General features: G+C 41.7%; 1 protein-coding gene across 11 annotated transcripts in view; it reads right to left on the reverse strand.

Annotated features, from left to right (window-relative positions):
* Positions 1-17,532, reverse strand: part of CADPS2 (calcium dependent secretion activator 2) — a 368,843-nt gene that overhangs the window by 205,847 nt on the left and 145,464 nt on the right. For all 11 annotated transcript variants that reach the window (XM_068165287.1, XM_068165334.1, XM_068165325.1 and 8 more), the window contains 2 exons: positions 5,388-5,468; positions 1,888-2,124 (listed from right to left, as the gene is read on the reverse strand). In XM_068165287.1, coding sequence (XP_068021388.1) covers positions 1,888-2,124; positions 5,388-5,468 — 318 coding nt within the window. The remainder of the gene's footprint in view (positions 1-1,887; positions 2,125-5,387; positions 5,469-17,532) is intronic.

The following is a 17,532-nucleotide window of genomic DNA, read 5'->3' on the forward strand; positions in this document are numbered from 1 at the left end:
ACCTCTAGCTGTGAAATCCTTTGCACTTCAAAACTCTCTGAACATTAGTAATAGTTAGCTATCTTGTAAAATTGCTAGTTTGGTAATATTACAGTCAGATGACAGACACTGATCATTTAGAACATCTTAAAATTACTCATAAATTGTCAACACTGCCTGTTATGCTTTATAAATTATAACAGAAGTTCAGGAAGAATAATGTGGTCATCTCTCTTTTGTAGTCCAAGAATGCAAGTAGTTATCAAAGTGATCAATGGCCACAGAGAGATCCTTCTAGCTAATATTGCCTGTATGGCCTTTCCACATGCCAAATGCACGCCCTTGTTATATGCAGACTTCATCTACATTAATTTTGATGATGATATTTCTTTTCCTTGATTTTCCCATTGCCTAGTACATTTGTCCTTGGCAGCAGTTCTGGATGGCAGCAACGGGAAAACGTTGCATTTCATTAGGAAGGAAACTGTCACTAGTTGATTTAGGAGCTCATTAGCTGATAACACCTTCCTAAATATGTCTTGTCTATTTCTGAAACTGTCCAACAGCTAAAGAACATGAGCAATTAAATCTTCTCCTACTACTTTGATATTTTCATTTTTTTTACAAATTTCTGCCAACAGGCTGTTTGACAAACATCCAGCTTGTGAAACCAGTCCCTGGTGCTTGCAGTGATGCACAGGGGTGTTTCTTCTCTTACACGGAAAGGTCCGTTCCCACCAGAACACTATAAATGTTACTAAAACCTTTTGCTGTTCTGTCTTAAGAACAACTTGGATTAGCAGCATGAACCTCAGCCACTTTCCCCCTGCCATGAAACTTTCATTGAGTTCTTCTACTCTGTCCTAATATTTAGGTCTCTTCCAACCTGGTCTGGTCTATCCTATCCTATCCTATCCTATCCTATCCTATCCTATCCTATCCTATCCTATCCTATCCTATCCTATCCTATCCTATCCTATCCTATCCTACTGTATTCTATTTAGACATATCACAGATTTTCTGTTTGCCCACATGCCTGTGCAGCAGCCCTCTTCAGGGGGGACTTTGCTCATTACTCCACAATTTAGTTACAACCACAAAAGCCATGACATGGATATATTTATGTGTCATGCAAGGAACAGGAAAGTGTGCAGATACAATCTCACACTTTCAAAAAAATAAAGTATTATGTCTCCAGGGAACTGCAATCAGCTTTTCTTATTTGCCCATTTGCACAGAAAAAGAGGATATCTTCCATTTTTCAGCTTAAATAAACATCACATCAGCTGTTTCCTTTTGCCCTTACATGCTCTGAGTTTTAGCTTCCCAAAACATTGAAGACACCCTGTTGTCCAGCAAGAAACTCAACATACATGGTTAACATCATGTTCAAAAAGAACATTTCTTCTACCAAAAACTGCTGCACACTAGAGTAACAGTTCAGTTCTTTGCCTTGCACATGATGAAAAGCAGAATACTAACCCTACAAAACAGTTATGTAGTTTCTTTATCAGTGATGGGGAAGAAAAAAAAAACCCCAAACTAAAAAAGTTAAATGCACCAAACCCAATAGTCTACATTTTTGATGTGAGAGGGGAAGAGCTGTACACAAAGCCAAACTGTTCCAAATTTACTGAAAATTACATCTGCTATTTTTCCTTTAATGATTGTTTCAGTCTTTTACAGTGTTTTTTTCTCCCAAAGATCATAAAATTTTTAGTATATATTTAACATTTCTCTCTACAGGCATAAAAAAACAAAGCTTTTCTTCTTCTTACATCCCTCACCACCAAGGAAACTTTCTGGAAGACAGAAAATGGTCAAGAAGGTAACAATAAAATAGTATCAAGACACAGATATCCTAGTAATTTAAACTGTCAATAACTCTTACGTGAAATATGTGTTTACCTCTAAGGTGAAGGAGAGGACAACATCAGACTTTGACAGCTGAACCTCATTTTCATCTCCTATGTCCAGGAATGCAGAATTCTGTGATCGCTTTAACTTCTGCAGTTTAAACTCTGGCCCGCCTTTAGACACTGGAAGGCTTTCCAAATTTGCCATCAGCAAATTCACTGAGGAGCGCAACTCTTCTATGTACATGCTCTCCATTTCTCTTGTTACAAACTTGGGGAATTTTCTTTCCTTGGAAGATATATTTAAGAAGTTAGGGAGGGGGGGAAAGAAAATGAAGTCATCCTACATTATATAACATGTTAATTTCACAGGATCACAGGATTTTAGGGGTTGGAAGGTACCTCAGGAGATCATCAAGTCCAACTCCTCTGCCAGAGTAGGATCATATAACCTAGCACAGGTCACACAAGAACACATCCAGATGAGTCTTGAACGTTTCCAGAGAAGGAGACTCCGCAGCCTGTTCCAGTGCTCTGTGACCCTCACATGAAGAAGTTCCTCCTCATGTTGAAGGGAACCTCCTGTGCTGTACCCCTCCATTACCCCTATAACAGGGTGTAACTGAGCAGAGCCTGTCCCCTCCCTATTGACCCCCAGCCCTCAGATATTTATAAATGTTTATAAATATGTATTAAACCCCCTCTCAGTATTCTCTCTGATATGCTCTCAGTTAAAAGATATTTAATAAAAACAAAAGTCTTAATTCTTTAAAACTGTAATGGAGAAGACTAATACCATCCCATAAATAGTTGATTTTGGCAAAAAAGAAGTGTTAATGTCAATTGAGAATTCCAACACATTCCTCAAATATAAGGGACTATATATTTCTTTGAACATGTAACAAATACAGTGTCAGAGTAAAATGCCTCTTGTTATGTAGAAACACAATCTTTTTGCCCCTCAAAATCATTTAACCCAGATTGAATGTGTACGTATTAGATATTTCTAATGCATGTGTTTTAAACCCATCAGCTGGCAATAAATCTTTAGTGTTCCTTTCATATACTTCATAAAATGAGAAAATTAACTGCCCACTAATAATTGTGTTATTTCCCATGCTACCAAAAATAAGTCAATCACATTCATACTTCTAACATAAAGCTGCTCAACTACCACCATGACCTAAAATTCCTATCTCTGTTCATATCTATTTTTAATAATGGGTCATTTGTTTTGACAGTAATGCTGAATTACTTCACAAGGGATTATTTTAAACATATGCTAGAAAGAACTTAAATAGTTTTTTTCCTCTGTATGGAGTTAGATTGTAGTGCTTAAATATTGTATTAATAACAGTGAGGGAAAACATAAACATATGCAGCGCTGCAGGCTGGGGTCAGAGTGGCTGGAGAGCAGCCAAACAGGAAGGGACCTGGGGGTACTCATTGAAAGCTGGCTGAACATGAGACAGCAGTGTGGCCCAAGAAGGCCAATGGCATCCTGGCCTGCATTAGGAATAATACTAATAATACTAATAATACTAATACTACTACTACTACTACTAATAATAATAAATAAATAAATTAACAGGTTGGAAGAGACCCTCAAGATCATCGCATCCAACCCATCAACCAATCCAACCCACCTAAACAACTAAACCATGGCAACCCATAGTGTGGCCAGCAGGAGCAGGGAAGTCATTGTGCCCCTGTACTCTGCATTTGTTAGGCCACACCTTGAGTCCTGTGTCCAGCTCTGGGCCCTTCAATTTAAGAAGGATATTGAGACTCTTGAACGTGTCCAGAGAAGGGCAACGAGGCTGGGGAGAGGCCTTGAGCACAAGCCCTATGAAGAAAGACTGAGGGAGCTGGGGTTGTTTAGCCTGGAGAAGAGGAGGCTCAGGGAAGACCTTATTGCTGTCTACAACTACCTGAAGAGTGGTTGCAGCCAGGAAGGGGTTGGTCTCTTCTCCCAGGCAACCAGCACCAGAACAAGAGGACACAGTCTCAAGCTGTGCCAGGGAAAGTTTAGACTTGAGGTGAGGAGAAAGTTCTTCACAGAGTGAGTTGTTAGCCATTGGAATGTGCTGTCCAGGGAGGTGGTGGAGTCACCATCCCCCAAGAGGGGATTGAATGTGGCACTTGGTGCCATGGCTTAGCTAGTCATGAGGTGTTGGGTGACAGGTTGGACTTGATGATCTTTGAGGTCTCTTCCAACCTTATTGATTCTACGATTGTATTCTATGATTCTACAATAATGCATACATTAACACTTTCAAATCCAATTTTATGCACCATTTCCCCCTGATATTGAGTATAGAGCAGTTAAGCAGAATTTGCCAATCAAGATTAAACAAAACCATGAATTATTCTAAAACATATGTTTTAAATCTAGATGAGAAATAAATACTGCTCCCCATGCATTGTCTGATATGCACCTTGCTCCTAAACCTGACAATTTTTGGTTTTAGCTCTAACGAACAGTATCATAAAATGTTTTACATGAAAATCTTTACAGATTGTTTTGGTTTAGCCATAAGTTGACTGTGACCCAAAAGACCTTCAGCAAGTCATGTCTGGCTCATGTCTGCTGTATTACAGTGCCAGTGTGTTACAGATGGAAAAAGATAAAAGCTATTTCCAGTTAGAAACCAAATCCACAGGGTAAGGTTCAGTTCAGGGTACTCTATCCCAAACCCTCCCATTTTAGACTGTTTATCAAACTGTACCTTACCCTATGAGGATCATTCAAATAATAATGTGCCAACACAGGAGAGAAGATAGACTACTACTACGTTGCTAAAATATCTTTCCACTTGTTAAGATGCTTTGATCACTCCAATGTAAAAATTAAGGACATTTACACTGCCTTTTACTGTATATTTTTTTTATGACTATAATCTTTCACGAGTTAAGACAGCACTACCAGAATATAAGGAGGCCTTTATTACTGTAAAACCTGAATGCTTGTAGCCACTTCTGTACAAAACAAGGCTAAGGATCCTCCATAAAGATTCTGAGGCTGACAAATTGTACTCCCCAATCCCCCAACCCCCTTTTTGTCTTTTGAAGATAAGAGAATTTGTAACAAATTGCTATAGTACATAATAAAGTAATTTAGAGACATAACAAGAATAGTGAGGTATTCCTACTGATCTTCAGTGTATATTCACTGGAATGCAATTGTTTTGATTTCAAAAGTCCAGGTCATCTGAAGAACACATGCCCCAGAACAGCACTCTACTTTTGGGAACTCTGATTGCATCATGTGGAAACACAGCCTGAAACGAAGACAGTGGGGACAGATGTGAAACCAGTGATCAGTCTGGTCTAGGGAAAGGTGTTCCTGCCAGTGCCAGGGAGGTTGGAACTAGATGATCTTTCAGGCGCCTTCCAAACCAAACCATTCTGTGAATATGCATACTCTAGCTTGACTGTTTTCGAATGATCTTCTGCTCAACCTTAGAATCAGAAGCTGGAAACCCAACACTTGATCATCCCACTTGATCTTATATGAAGAGATGTTTTTGGTACATGAAAGCAACCCCTTACCCTTGCCATTTGCTCTGCCAGTTGTAGTCGTCCATCTAGTTCACGTCTGATCTGGGCTGCTTGCTCATCTCCGTTATCCAGCTTAGTAAGAGAATAAAATCAAAGTTAACTGTGAGAAATATGCACTGCATTTTAACTTTATAGCAAGTAATGCAGTTAAAAACAAAACAGAAATTAATTGCATAATGTTCATCTTTGAATCAGTGGAACATTAAGCAAATACATGGCTTTGAGTCTTAGTTCCTTACAAAAATGGCCGCTGAAAACATTTCTCCATGAAGCAGAAAACTGGACTGAGAGACCGGCTTAGAAAACGTTTGCAAGAAAATCTGCTATTTGGTGCCATGACTTCCTGTGTAGGAATATAAAAGCAAAGGGAAAGAAAACTGTCTGGCAGTGCCTTTTATGAATAGCATGATTTCACTCATATAGCTCCTTTCCCCAAATATTGGGCCAGCTGCTTACATCAAGGCATACCCAGTTTTTGAGCCTTCACTCTTTTCATACCTAGAGAATAGTAATGACTAAATGTTTGAGTTTCATCAGGGACATAATCTCTTCAGCTCAACAGAACAGCCACAGCTCAAGAGAAAGGAGACTCCCCAACTCTTTTTTCACCTGTTTACTTGTTGGGGTGTGAGGTAAGTGCAGATGAAGTGGGTCATGATTTAAACAAACTGACCTGCACAGCTGGTTAATAGGTCAGGCACAATCTGGAAAAGATCAGGCACAGTTTGCCTTCTTACCTGAATAACTTTCAAGCAAGGACAGAGGAGTCCCAGTGGAGGGCTCTCTCTGTCCCCAAGGCTAAGCACAGGCAATGTGACATGCTGACACAACCCAGTAGTATACAGCTAAGGTTTAAGGATATTTTAATTGCTGTTCACTAAAAAAACATCCTTTAAGACTGCTATTCAGTGCATTGAGCCAAATACATAACACAAACTCCTCTGCAATGTGCTTCAGCTAAATCTGTTATTACTGAACCACAGCACTCACAAAAATTAGAGGTGTGTTTTTTTTCTTTCAAACTCCAGTTTTAAAAGTGGAATAATTTGAAATACACTATCCAGGGCTAACAGGTCAATTACAGCATTATGCTTAAGGCAAATTTGACCACATTTAGCGACAGGATTAAAAGTTTACCACTGCTAACAGGAAATTATGACAGAACACGCAATCTGTCACCTGTGTAATCTGGGGTTTTACAAGTTCCTTGCAGGAAGTAGTTGATCTTTAACACCAGAAAGCAGGGTGGTGTCCCCAAAACAGGCTCAAGTTTAAATTAGAGAGCAGAAGATGGAGCATGTTCCGGAATGGAAGGGTCACCCTTCCAGTGTGTCTGTAAATCTGCTCCTACTTTGTGAGCTCAAATGGCAGGAGCATTCTTAATGAATATTTTAGATGTTTAGAACAGTTATAGTATTTAAAATAAATTCCCAAATTTGTATTCTTCCATTTCTTAACAGAGAAATGCTATTTTCCACCATACCATAACCGCTTCATTTTTGTTTAGCCAGTACGAAAGTCAAACTAATATGAAAACAAATTGCCTTTCACTTTTTGGGCTACAAGGACAACATTATTTCAAAAACACATCACAGGCAATTGATCGAAAAATATCTGCTTGAAGGTAATTTTGATGACTGAATTTCTAATTGTATGAGAAGGAGAACGTGGGAGACCAGGACAAAGCTAAAAGCTAAATGACTGCGTCTAACATCAACTTACTGATTATTTTTTCCTTCTTAACTGTGCAATGCTTCCCTTTATCTGTTTGTACTTGAATGCTTCAAATTGTGCTGATTTACACACTTACTTATTTTTAAACTTCAGTCTTCTTCCTGAAATGCTTAAATATTTTCATGGTTTTTTTAATGAGTGCATGCAATGGTGTAAAGTATGGAAAGAAGCTGAAATGGTGAAACATCAAGGAATGCTGCTTTACATATAGAAAAGAGCCAAGATATGAATGACTGGTAAGTCATTTACAGTTGTAATAATAAGGAGTATTGTTTATATTAGTGTTTCTGCAGCACACATAATGAAGTGACAAAGAGAAAACATGCATGGTCGGGCAACAAAGCTGGGGAGGGGTTTGGAGCACAAGCCCTACGAGGAGAGGCTGAGGGAGCTGGGGTTGCTTAGCCTGGAGAAGAGGAGGCTCAGGGGAGACCTTCTTGCTCTCTACAACTACCTGAAGGGAGGTTGTAGCCAGGTGGGGGGTGGATCTCTTCTCCTGGGCAGACAGCACCATTACAAGAGGACACAGTCTCAAGCTGCACCAGGGGAGTTTTAGACTGGATTTTAGGAAGAAGTTCTTCATAGAAAGGGTGATTGGCCAATGGAATGGGCTGCCTAGGGAGGTGGTGGAGTCACCATCACTGGAGAGCCTGGATGAGGCACTTGGTGCCATGGTTTAGTTGATTAGATGGTAGTGGGTGATAGGTTGGACTTGATGATCTCAAAGGTCTATTCCAACCTGGTTAATTCTATTCTATTCTGCTTGGTTTTATTCTGAATTCAAGAAAATGAACTTTGCAAGCAGAGCAGTCAGTGATTACAAATGTGTAATCGATCAAACTTATTTAACCTACTGAATCTGTAATGACAATTCTGAGTAGATTCTGAAAGTGTGTGCACTATTTGGACTCTGTGAGTGGTGTCCTTCTGTCCACTTTTTCATATAGGGAAGACATTTGAGACAACCCAACATGTCCTTGGGAAACAGTGACAAGGGTTATCATTAAGTATAACCTTTTCCTAAATTTCTTATGTGTGGAGCAAATCTGTACCCAAAAATAACTGTGGAATACAGTTAAGGACAAGCACAGCATTAACTTTCCTACGACACTATGCACAGAAATTGATATAAATGCAACATTGCTGAAGAGCAACTCAGCCTCTTCTTCACATTGCAACTGTCAGGCTACAAACAGCCACTCACACTAACAGAAGTTAAATCAGATTCAGCATTCAGAGCCATCTTTAAAGTTGCACTGCTGTCTTGAACATGGATGCAGTCTATGCTCTTCAGAGAGTCTTTCTTAAATGAGCAGATAATAAGTTATCAGAGCTCAAAGTCATTATTTGGATTGAGAGCGTGAGATCTGGCTTGACAAACTTTTTGTGCCTAAACAGCGTAGAACATATATCTGAATGAATTAACTTTTCTGTATTTATCAGGTTGAAAAAGACTGCATGCTTTGTGATTCCTACTTAAATAACACCTTTGAAAAAATACTTTAAAAGCTCTTAACATATCTGTGTATTTTGGTACAAAAGAAAAATAGCACGTTGCCAAGAAAATCTGGTTAATGTGCAAGAGCAACTTAAGATAAAAAAGGCACTAATTCTGCAAGAAGGAATGTCACTAAAGCTCAAGGCACTTATATGCATTTTTCTATGTATAGAGTCAGATATCCCATACCCAAGAAACACGACCAGTTTGAGTATTTATGAGCACTGACCTGCTGCAAGTTGTTCTTCACATTCACGAGTGTTTAAGCTGACACTTCCTCCAAGCAACTATGTAATTAATATTTGGTTAGCTTCCTTGCAGCTGTTCAATTCACAGTAACATCAATGTGAAGCTATGTTTACCTGCACACAGAGATATAAATTTCTCTACATTTAACAACTAACTTGACAGTACATGTATCTTAGGACTTGTTCTTCTTTCTGCATCACAAAATCTAAAGTCTTTTCACTCTGTGTGACAGTAATGGTAATTTTTGATTTGTAGCTGCTTTTCGCCACCCATAACCAAGAGTCAGCCCTGCTGAGCTGACAGGTTATTTGTGGATGCCCATGTAAGGTAAACTGCTATGATGCCATAACTGAATGGGTAGATGCAGGGAGACCAGTGGATGTAGTCTACCTTGACCTTAGCAAGGCTTTTGACACTGTCTCCCATAACATCCTTGTGAGGAAGCTCAGGAAGTGTGGGATAGAAGAACAGACAGTGAGATGGATTAGGAACTGGTTACACAATGAATTCCCAAAGAGTGTTGATAAGTGGTGCCAAGTCCAGCTGGAGAGCTGTAACCAGTGGAATTCCCCAGGGATCAGTGTTGGGTCTGGTCCTGTTCAACATCTTCATCAATGACATTGATGAGGGGACAGAGTCTGCTCAGCAAGTTTGCTGATGATACCAACCTGGGAGGCTTGGCTGATACACCTGAAGGCTGTGCAGCCATTCAACAAGACCTGGACAGACTGAGACCTGGGCAGAGAGGAACCTAATGAGGTTCATCAAGGATAAGCGCAGAGCCCTGCATGTGGGAAAGAATAATAAACTGCACCAGTACAGGCTGGGAGGTGATCTGCTGGAGAGCAGCCCTGTGGAGGAGGACCTGGGAGTCCTGGTGGACAAAAAGTTCTGCATGGACAGCAATGTGCCCTTGTGGCCAAGAAGGCCAATGGGATCCTGGGGTGCACTAAGAGGAGTGTGGCCAGAAGATCTAGGGAGGTTCTCCTCCCTCTCTACTCTAACCTGGTGAGACCTCACCTGGAATACTGCATCCAGTTCTGGGCTCCCCAGTTCAAGAGGGACAGGGATCTACTTAAGAGAGTCCAACGGAGGTCTACAAGGATGATTAAGGGATTGGAGCCCTGCCTTATGAAGAAAGGCTGAGAGCCCTGGGTCTTTTCAGTCTGGAGAGAAGACTGAGAGGGGAATCTAATAAATGTATGGAAGTATCTGAGGGGTGGGTGCCAAGAAGGAAGGGACAGCCTCTTCTCACTTACACCCTGCTATAAGACAAGGAGCAATGGATGTAAACTACATCACAGGAGGTTCCACCTCAATATAAGGAAAGAATTCCCTACTGTGAGGGTCCCAGTGCACTGGAACAGGCTCCCCAGAGAGGTTGTGGAGTCTCCTTCTCTGGAGACTTTCCAGACCTGTCTGGATGTGTTCCTGGGTGACCTGTGCTAGATTCTATGGTCCTGCTCTGGCAGTGGGGTTGGACTTGATGATCTCCAGAGGTCCCTTCCAATCCCTAAAATCCTGTGAACTAATGGCATCCATAAGTAATGCTGGAAGAGAAAGTGAAGGCCAGAGAATTCCTAGTGTTCAAATTTGGTTGTCAATCAAGTCAGCAGCAAGCAGGCAGCAGGTCTAACATGCAAATACCAGCATTTTTCAGCTTGTCACTATTATCTGACTCTAAAAAAAAAAAAGACCTACAGGATTTGTTTCTGTTTTATTTTTACACAGGTGGAGTTGCTCTAAAGGAATAGACTGGGGAAAATTATTGTCTATAGTGTTATGGAGTCATCACACACTGAACACAAACAGCCTGCATTGATTCCCAAAGTTTCCCAAGCTTATGAACCAAGATGTCCCAGTTTGAAGGCAGATCCTCCCTTGCCTCTCACCAGGGCAGAAAAACGAGACTGATTGCAGAACTGATGGAAAGTTTAAATGGAAAAGCAGTGAGTGTTTTACAGAAAACCACAAGCACAGTGACAAAAGAAGATCCCAAAGCATACCCAGAAACCTCCCAGCATTTCCCTTCTCCCTACTTGAGGGTACACCCAAAACCCTCAGGCCTCTTTCTTCCCCCCCCCTCCACTGTTAGTCTAATCTCAGTTGGCCAGATCTGAGATTGCCCTTCCCCCTTCTCCTCTTGGCAAGAGGCCTTGAGATAACTCCTCTTCCATTACCAGATAGGGAGCATCTTCCACGGTAGCAGCAAAGGAAGAAAGAGGAAGTGTGCGACTTTGCTGATAGATTTATAGGAAGCAGGACATTATGGGAATAAAATACACAGCTTCCTGTGTCCACCCACTGGGCTGGACACCAGGGACACCAGAGATGTATCTTATGGTGTAGCAGCAGGAGGCACAAAAGATTAGCAGCTAAATATGTAAAAGTATCAACAACTTCCAGGTCAGGCCAAAACTGGAACACCCAGGTCCAGTCTACAGCAGCAGGCACTTTTGACATGAACTCAATAGGACTTCTGAAAAACAAAGTTGTGACAGAAGTAAATTGCTTCCACTTCCTTGAGGAGAGAAAAAACCTGATTTAATTAAAGGGCTGAATGTGTGAAGCTTTCTGAGTGGCTTCTGCTGGACTCTTTCATAAACTTTATGCCTACTGTTTCACAGCAAGAAAGACACAGCTGTAAAAGGAAAGAAAATGTAGTCACTCCTCTATTTTAAAGGAGGCTCTGCCATTTAAATTCTATTTGCAAGTATTTTCTCTTCCTTGTGTATAGAATCTAGGGAGCATTAATTTAGATTTATAACACATATAATTAAACATAAATGTATCACACAAATGACTATGTTGATGGTTGACCCTGCCTGTGTGAAAGTGATATCCTGTGGATTTCACACAGACCTCTGGAAAAGACAAACTTTAAACACTCAGTTCCTAAATCTTCTTCCCAACTTCACTCCTTCTCCCAGTCAATAACAACAAATTGCTAGTTTTGGCAAATGAAGTCAGAGGTGTTTTTAAAGCGTATGCAACACTGAATGGAAGTTAAATATAAGAGCAAGGATGCCAGTGAGAGAAAATCTGTTCATGGTTAACGGGAGGAAAAAGCCCCCTTTCTTGAAATTATTTCTCTCGTGACATGCTGGTATGCATATTTTCAGTTAACTGTAAATCAAACTCAGCAACTATTAAAAGCCTTCCTACCTCCAATTTGTTCACAGCAAGTAGCCTATTAAAAGCTAACAGGTCCAAAGCCCATATGAGGCATTCAAACAACTTCTTACACAACACACCATCAAGCCTCACAGCTTTTTCTTGCCTATTTTCATAGTATCATAGTATCAGTCAGGGTTGGAAGGGACCACAAGGATCATCTAGTTCCAACCACCCTGCCATGGGCAGGGACACCCACACTAGATCAGGCTGGCCAGAGCCTCATCCAGCCTGGGCTTAAACACCTCCAGGGATGGGGCCTCAACCACCTCCCTGGACAACCCATTCCAGGACTTCCCCACTTTCATGGTGAAGAACTTCCTCCTCACATCCAGCCTGAATCTCCCCACCTCCAGCTTCATTCCATTCCCCCTAGTCCTATCACTACCTGAGATCCTGAGAAGTCCCTCCCCAGCCTTTCTGTAGGCCCCCTTCAGATACTGGAAGGCCACAATTAGGTCACCTGGGAGCCTTCTCTTCTCCAGACTGAACAGCCCCAACTCCTTCAGTCTGTCCTCATAGGAGAGGTGCTCCAGCCCTCTGGTCATCCTCGTGGCCCTTCTCTGGACACGTTCCAGCATGTCCATATCCCTCTTGTAATAGGGGCTCCAGAACTGGACGCAGTACTCCAGGTGGGGTCTCACCAGAGCTGAGTAGAGGGGGAGGATCACCTCCCTTGACCTGCTGGCCACACTTCTCCTGATGCAGCCCAGGATCTGATTGGCTTTGCGGGCTGCAAGTGCACATTGAGAGCTCATGTTGAGCTTTTTGTCCACCAGCACCCCCAAGTCTCTCTCCTCAGGGCTGCTTTCCAGCCACTCACTGCCCAGCCTGGATTTGTGCCTGGGATTGCCTCGACCCAGATACAGGACCCTGCACTTGCTCTTGTTGAACCTCATGAGGTTGGCTTGTGCCCACCTCTCCAGCCTGTCAAGGTCCCTCTGAATGGCCTCCCTTCCCTCCAGCATGTCTGCTGCACCACACAGCTTGGTGTCATCAGCAAACTTGCTGAGGGTGTACTCAGTGCCACTGTCCATGGCAGCGACAAAGATGTTGAACAAGCCTGGTCCCAGGACTGATCCCTGAGGGACTCCGCTTGTCACTGGCCTCCACTGGGACATGGAGCCATTGACAGCCACTCTTTGGGTACGGCCATCAAGCCAGTTCCTTATCCATCTAGTGGCCCACCCATCAAACCCATGTGTCACCAGTTTGGAGACCAGGATGTGGTGCGGGACAGTGTCGAAGGCTTTGCTCAGGTCCAGGTAAATGACATCAGTTGCTCGCCCCTCATCAATTAATTTCGTCACTCTACTAGGGTACACGGTCGCCTTTCAGACAATTGGCTAAACTGATCACTCAATTTTCCTGCAAACTGTGCCAGCAAAAAAATCAAATATCAGTTCGGATTAATTTATTTTTTTAATACAAATTCTTACAGAATGCCATTCTTATTTTTCTTATCCCTCTCTCCCCTCCTTTTTTTTTTTTTTTTTTTTTTTTTTTTTTTTTTTTTGTGGGAGCAGCAGTTTTCCAATAATATAAATATTGAAAGTAGGGAAATGGGGGAATAGATGAATGGACAAAGCAATCAGCATATCACTTTCTCTGTAGCCGGGAGCAGGCAGGTCATTCTCCAGCTGTACTCAGCACTGGTTAGGCCACACCTTGAGTCCTGTATTAAGTTCTGGGCTTTTCAGTTTAGGAAAGAGGTTGAGATGCTGGAATATGTCCAGAGAAGGACAACAAAGCTGGGGAGGGGTTTGGAGCACAGCCCTATGAGGAGAGGCTGAGGGAGCTGGGGTTGCTTAGCCTGGAGAAGAGAAGGCTCAGGGGAGACCTTCTTGCTGTCTACAACTACCTGAAGGGAGGTTGTAGCCAAATGGGGGTTGGTCTGTTCTCCCACACAAGCAGCACCAGAACAAGAGGACACAGTCTCAAGCTGCACCAGTGGAGGTTTAGTCTGGATGTTAGGAAGAAGTTCTTCATAAAAAAAAAAAGATTGCCCATTGGAATGTGCTGCCCGGGGAAGTGGTTGAGTTGCCATCACTGGAGGTTTTTAGGAGGAGACTGGATGGGGTGCTTGGTGCCATGGTTTAACTGATTAGGTGGATGATGGGTTGGATGTGGTGATCTCGAAGGTCTCTTCCAAGGTTTATTCTATTCTAAATAGTAAGGCCACTCAAATACTCTGATACTGAAATACTGAAATACACTGACTGGAATACTGACTAACAGTTTCACTACATTGATACCCTTTACTGCAAAAGGTTCTTCCATCTTGTTTAGTTTCCTTCAACATTAATGCTGAATTGTTTTTGTGGCAGAGGCTCTGTTCTATAAAGCTGAGTCTGCAAACTATGCCTATTCCAATAATGTTTCAATTTTAACTGTAGCTCCCATTGTCTTCATAGCTCATCTACAATTCCCTTGTTACACAAATGATTGCCCCTACTCAAAGAGATAACACAAGAAAGAAATGTAAGTATCCCTGTACACTCCAGGAACATTTCTAAACCCTTTTGAACCTCCTGCTGCTCTCTGCCCTCATTGCTCCCCCAGGTTCTCCAGAAGCCAGGTAAGGAAATGTGGCATCGATTTTAAATCGCCTCCCAACTTCATAATCTCTCAGAGGTGTGGCACTCACCTTGGACATTACCTTCATAACTTTGTAAACTTCAATCACATTCCTGTCAACTTTCTCAGCTCCAGACTGAAAAGCTTCAGCCCTTTCCATCTCTCCTTGAAAGGCAGCTGTTCTGTGATTTTCATTGTCAGTCTAATCTTCAGTGACCTCTCGTATATCTCAGATGGGGACACCAAAGCTGCACCCATTACTCAATGTATGGCCATAAGGTGGTTACATATAACAGGAAAATGATGCTACTGTTGCACCAGGGGGTGGTGACCCAGTGTCTCTCTCAAACTGTAACTGCCCCTGCTCAGTTCAGCATCCTGCAGGCATGCGCTAGTTTATTTCATAGTTTCATAGTTTCATAGTTTCATTCAGGGTTGGAAGGGACCACAAGGACCATCTAGTTCCAACCCCCCTGCCATGGGCAGGGACACCCCACACTAGATCAGGCTGGACAGAGCCTCATCCAGCCTGGGCTTAAACACCCCCAGGAACGGGGCCTCGACCACCTCCCTGGACAACACATTCCAGGGTTTCACCACTCTCATGGTGAAGAACCTCCTCCTCACATCTAGCCTGAATCTCCCCACCTCCAGCTTCATTCCATTCCCCCTAGTCCTATCACTACCTGAGATCCTGAGAAGTCCTTCCCCAGCCTATCATTACGTTTAGCTAAATTAGTACTTATTTCTCATGCTTTTCCCCATGCAGTTTTGTGGAGTTCCCTGCAACTAGAGCAACATTAGAGTGTCCAGAACATTCATAAGCTGTCACATTCATGAAGATTCAACAAAAATGCCACACTTCTCCTAAATGGAGTGAATCAAATAGAAACCACACTTACACTCCCTGGGAAACAATCAAAAAGAAGACAAAAGAAGGCTTGCCCCAAACCCTCCCAAAATATCAAGACTGCACCATCAAAAAAGTACCATCAGGACTTAGATGCTTACTACAGATTCTGTCATTCAGAAAAAAGTGTCATGTGCTGATAACAAGACAGCCCACTGGCTGAATGAGAATGGCACTGTTTTTAAATCAGCAAGTAGTAACTTTAAACTCTGGCATTAGATATCATTAGAATGGCACTAGGATCCACATTAGTGGCTCAGCAGTGGATTATAGAAGAGAAAAGAAAACACCTAGCACAAGTGAAAATTGTCACTATAAGCAATAGATTTCTTTTGCTTGTCATTCTTTTGGCATTTGTGATGATTGCACAGATCAATAGGCAAAATACAGATTTGCCCTTCTAACTGGTTGACAGTGCAATATTCATCCACCTCTGCTGGACAGGATGAAAACCCAAGAAAAGTATGCTGTAGTGAGATAGAAGGAAGTAGAATAGTGGTAGGCTTTTACTGATTACAGATACAATCATTCTAAATACCAAAAGTGTCCCCCACAGATAAACCAAAGATATGGATGCAATGCATATTTTCTTAATGGGAATGGAAAAGTTCAGATCTGCAATATGGTATACTGTAAACATATGTTTTCTAACTGTATCTTAGTTTTCACATCCACATACTGGGGTTCAGAAATGCTGTCAAGCCACATTCTACACACTGTAATAGTCAAACTTACTGCTGGCTGTGAAAATATTGTCCACCTCAACTTTTTCCCCACAGAATTATGAATATAGACACACACACAAAATGTTTGTTTATTTTCCACTCAAGGTTTTTGTCTTGTTAGTGGTACAGGTGATCCTCCCACATCTAGGCAGCTCAAAAAAGCTGCAGAACTCCTCACAGAGCCTATTTTCCCATCCAAATAAAGTATGCCTGAAGCCAGAAATGCAGGGTCCATAGCTAATCAGTGGAGAGACAGAGAAGCCTCCCAGATGTTACTTAGGTGGTTAGCTAAATGCCTTCCATAAATACTGTGGAGATCCTAACTGCACTGATAATCTCTGGTGAGGAAGATAATAAAAGAAATGGGTGATCTTGTTCTCTCTCTCACCTTCCCCCAGATCCTGCCGAAATAGATATTGGCTGTCTCTTTCAATACAAGCTGCTTTCAAGTTCTGTCTAGGGAATACCCTCCCACATCCACCCCAGGCAGGAAGCAATGGGCCTTAAATGAGCTATGACTCATGTCCTGATCCTCCTTAGAAAAAGTTTTCCACTGTCCCCCTTTCTCATAATCTGTGCAGAGATTACCATATCCAAGACAACCCAAAGATTAGCATGCAAACCTTGTGGGTGTTTGCATATTTATGTCCTACATGAGCTCATAGTGGTTTATATTATTCTGAAGTTATCCTTGCTTCAGAAGGAAATCCCCTTTCTTTTTGCTTAATGTCCTCACACTCTAAAAATATCACGAAGAATGTTTTCTTGTCTTTTTAATCACTGGTTAGGTTTTCCTTGGTGTTGAAACCCAAGGGAATAGATGCAATTAGGGCAATAAATGCTAATGAGCATTGCATTAAGCAAGCAAAAGCACCTTGGATTTTATGCCAGTATCTTTTACCAAATAATTACACGTGACTGACTTAATTAGATAGAAAAAAATAGAAGTCATGCTGACAACTCACAGCTGATTTATCACAGATTCTCCAAAAACTAAGTATGATGTTGCTTTCAAAATGCACCATGAAAAATGGAAACAGACTAAAACTCATGACACATACAAACAGTTCTTCTTTCAAATCAACGAGATGTTTCTATTTATTTGAAAGTCTACACTTGTATTTAACCATAACATGGGAGCATATTAAGATTTTTATTTTTTTGTTAAAGCTAGCAATGTCTTCCAGAAAAACTACATAAGAAAATCACTGGATAGAAAGAACTATTGTTTAAATCTTTGGCAAACACAAAGCGGAGAAGCTAGAAGAT

The sequence above is a fragment of the Melanerpes formicivorus genome, unplaced genomic scaffold, assembly GCF_026170545.1.
Source record: "Melanerpes formicivorus ecotype bairdi unplaced genomic scaffold, bMelFor1.0.p_v2 SCAF_3, whole genome shotgun sequence".
NCBI lineage: Eukaryota > Metazoa > Chordata > Aves > Piciformes > Picidae > Melanerpes > Melanerpes formicivorus.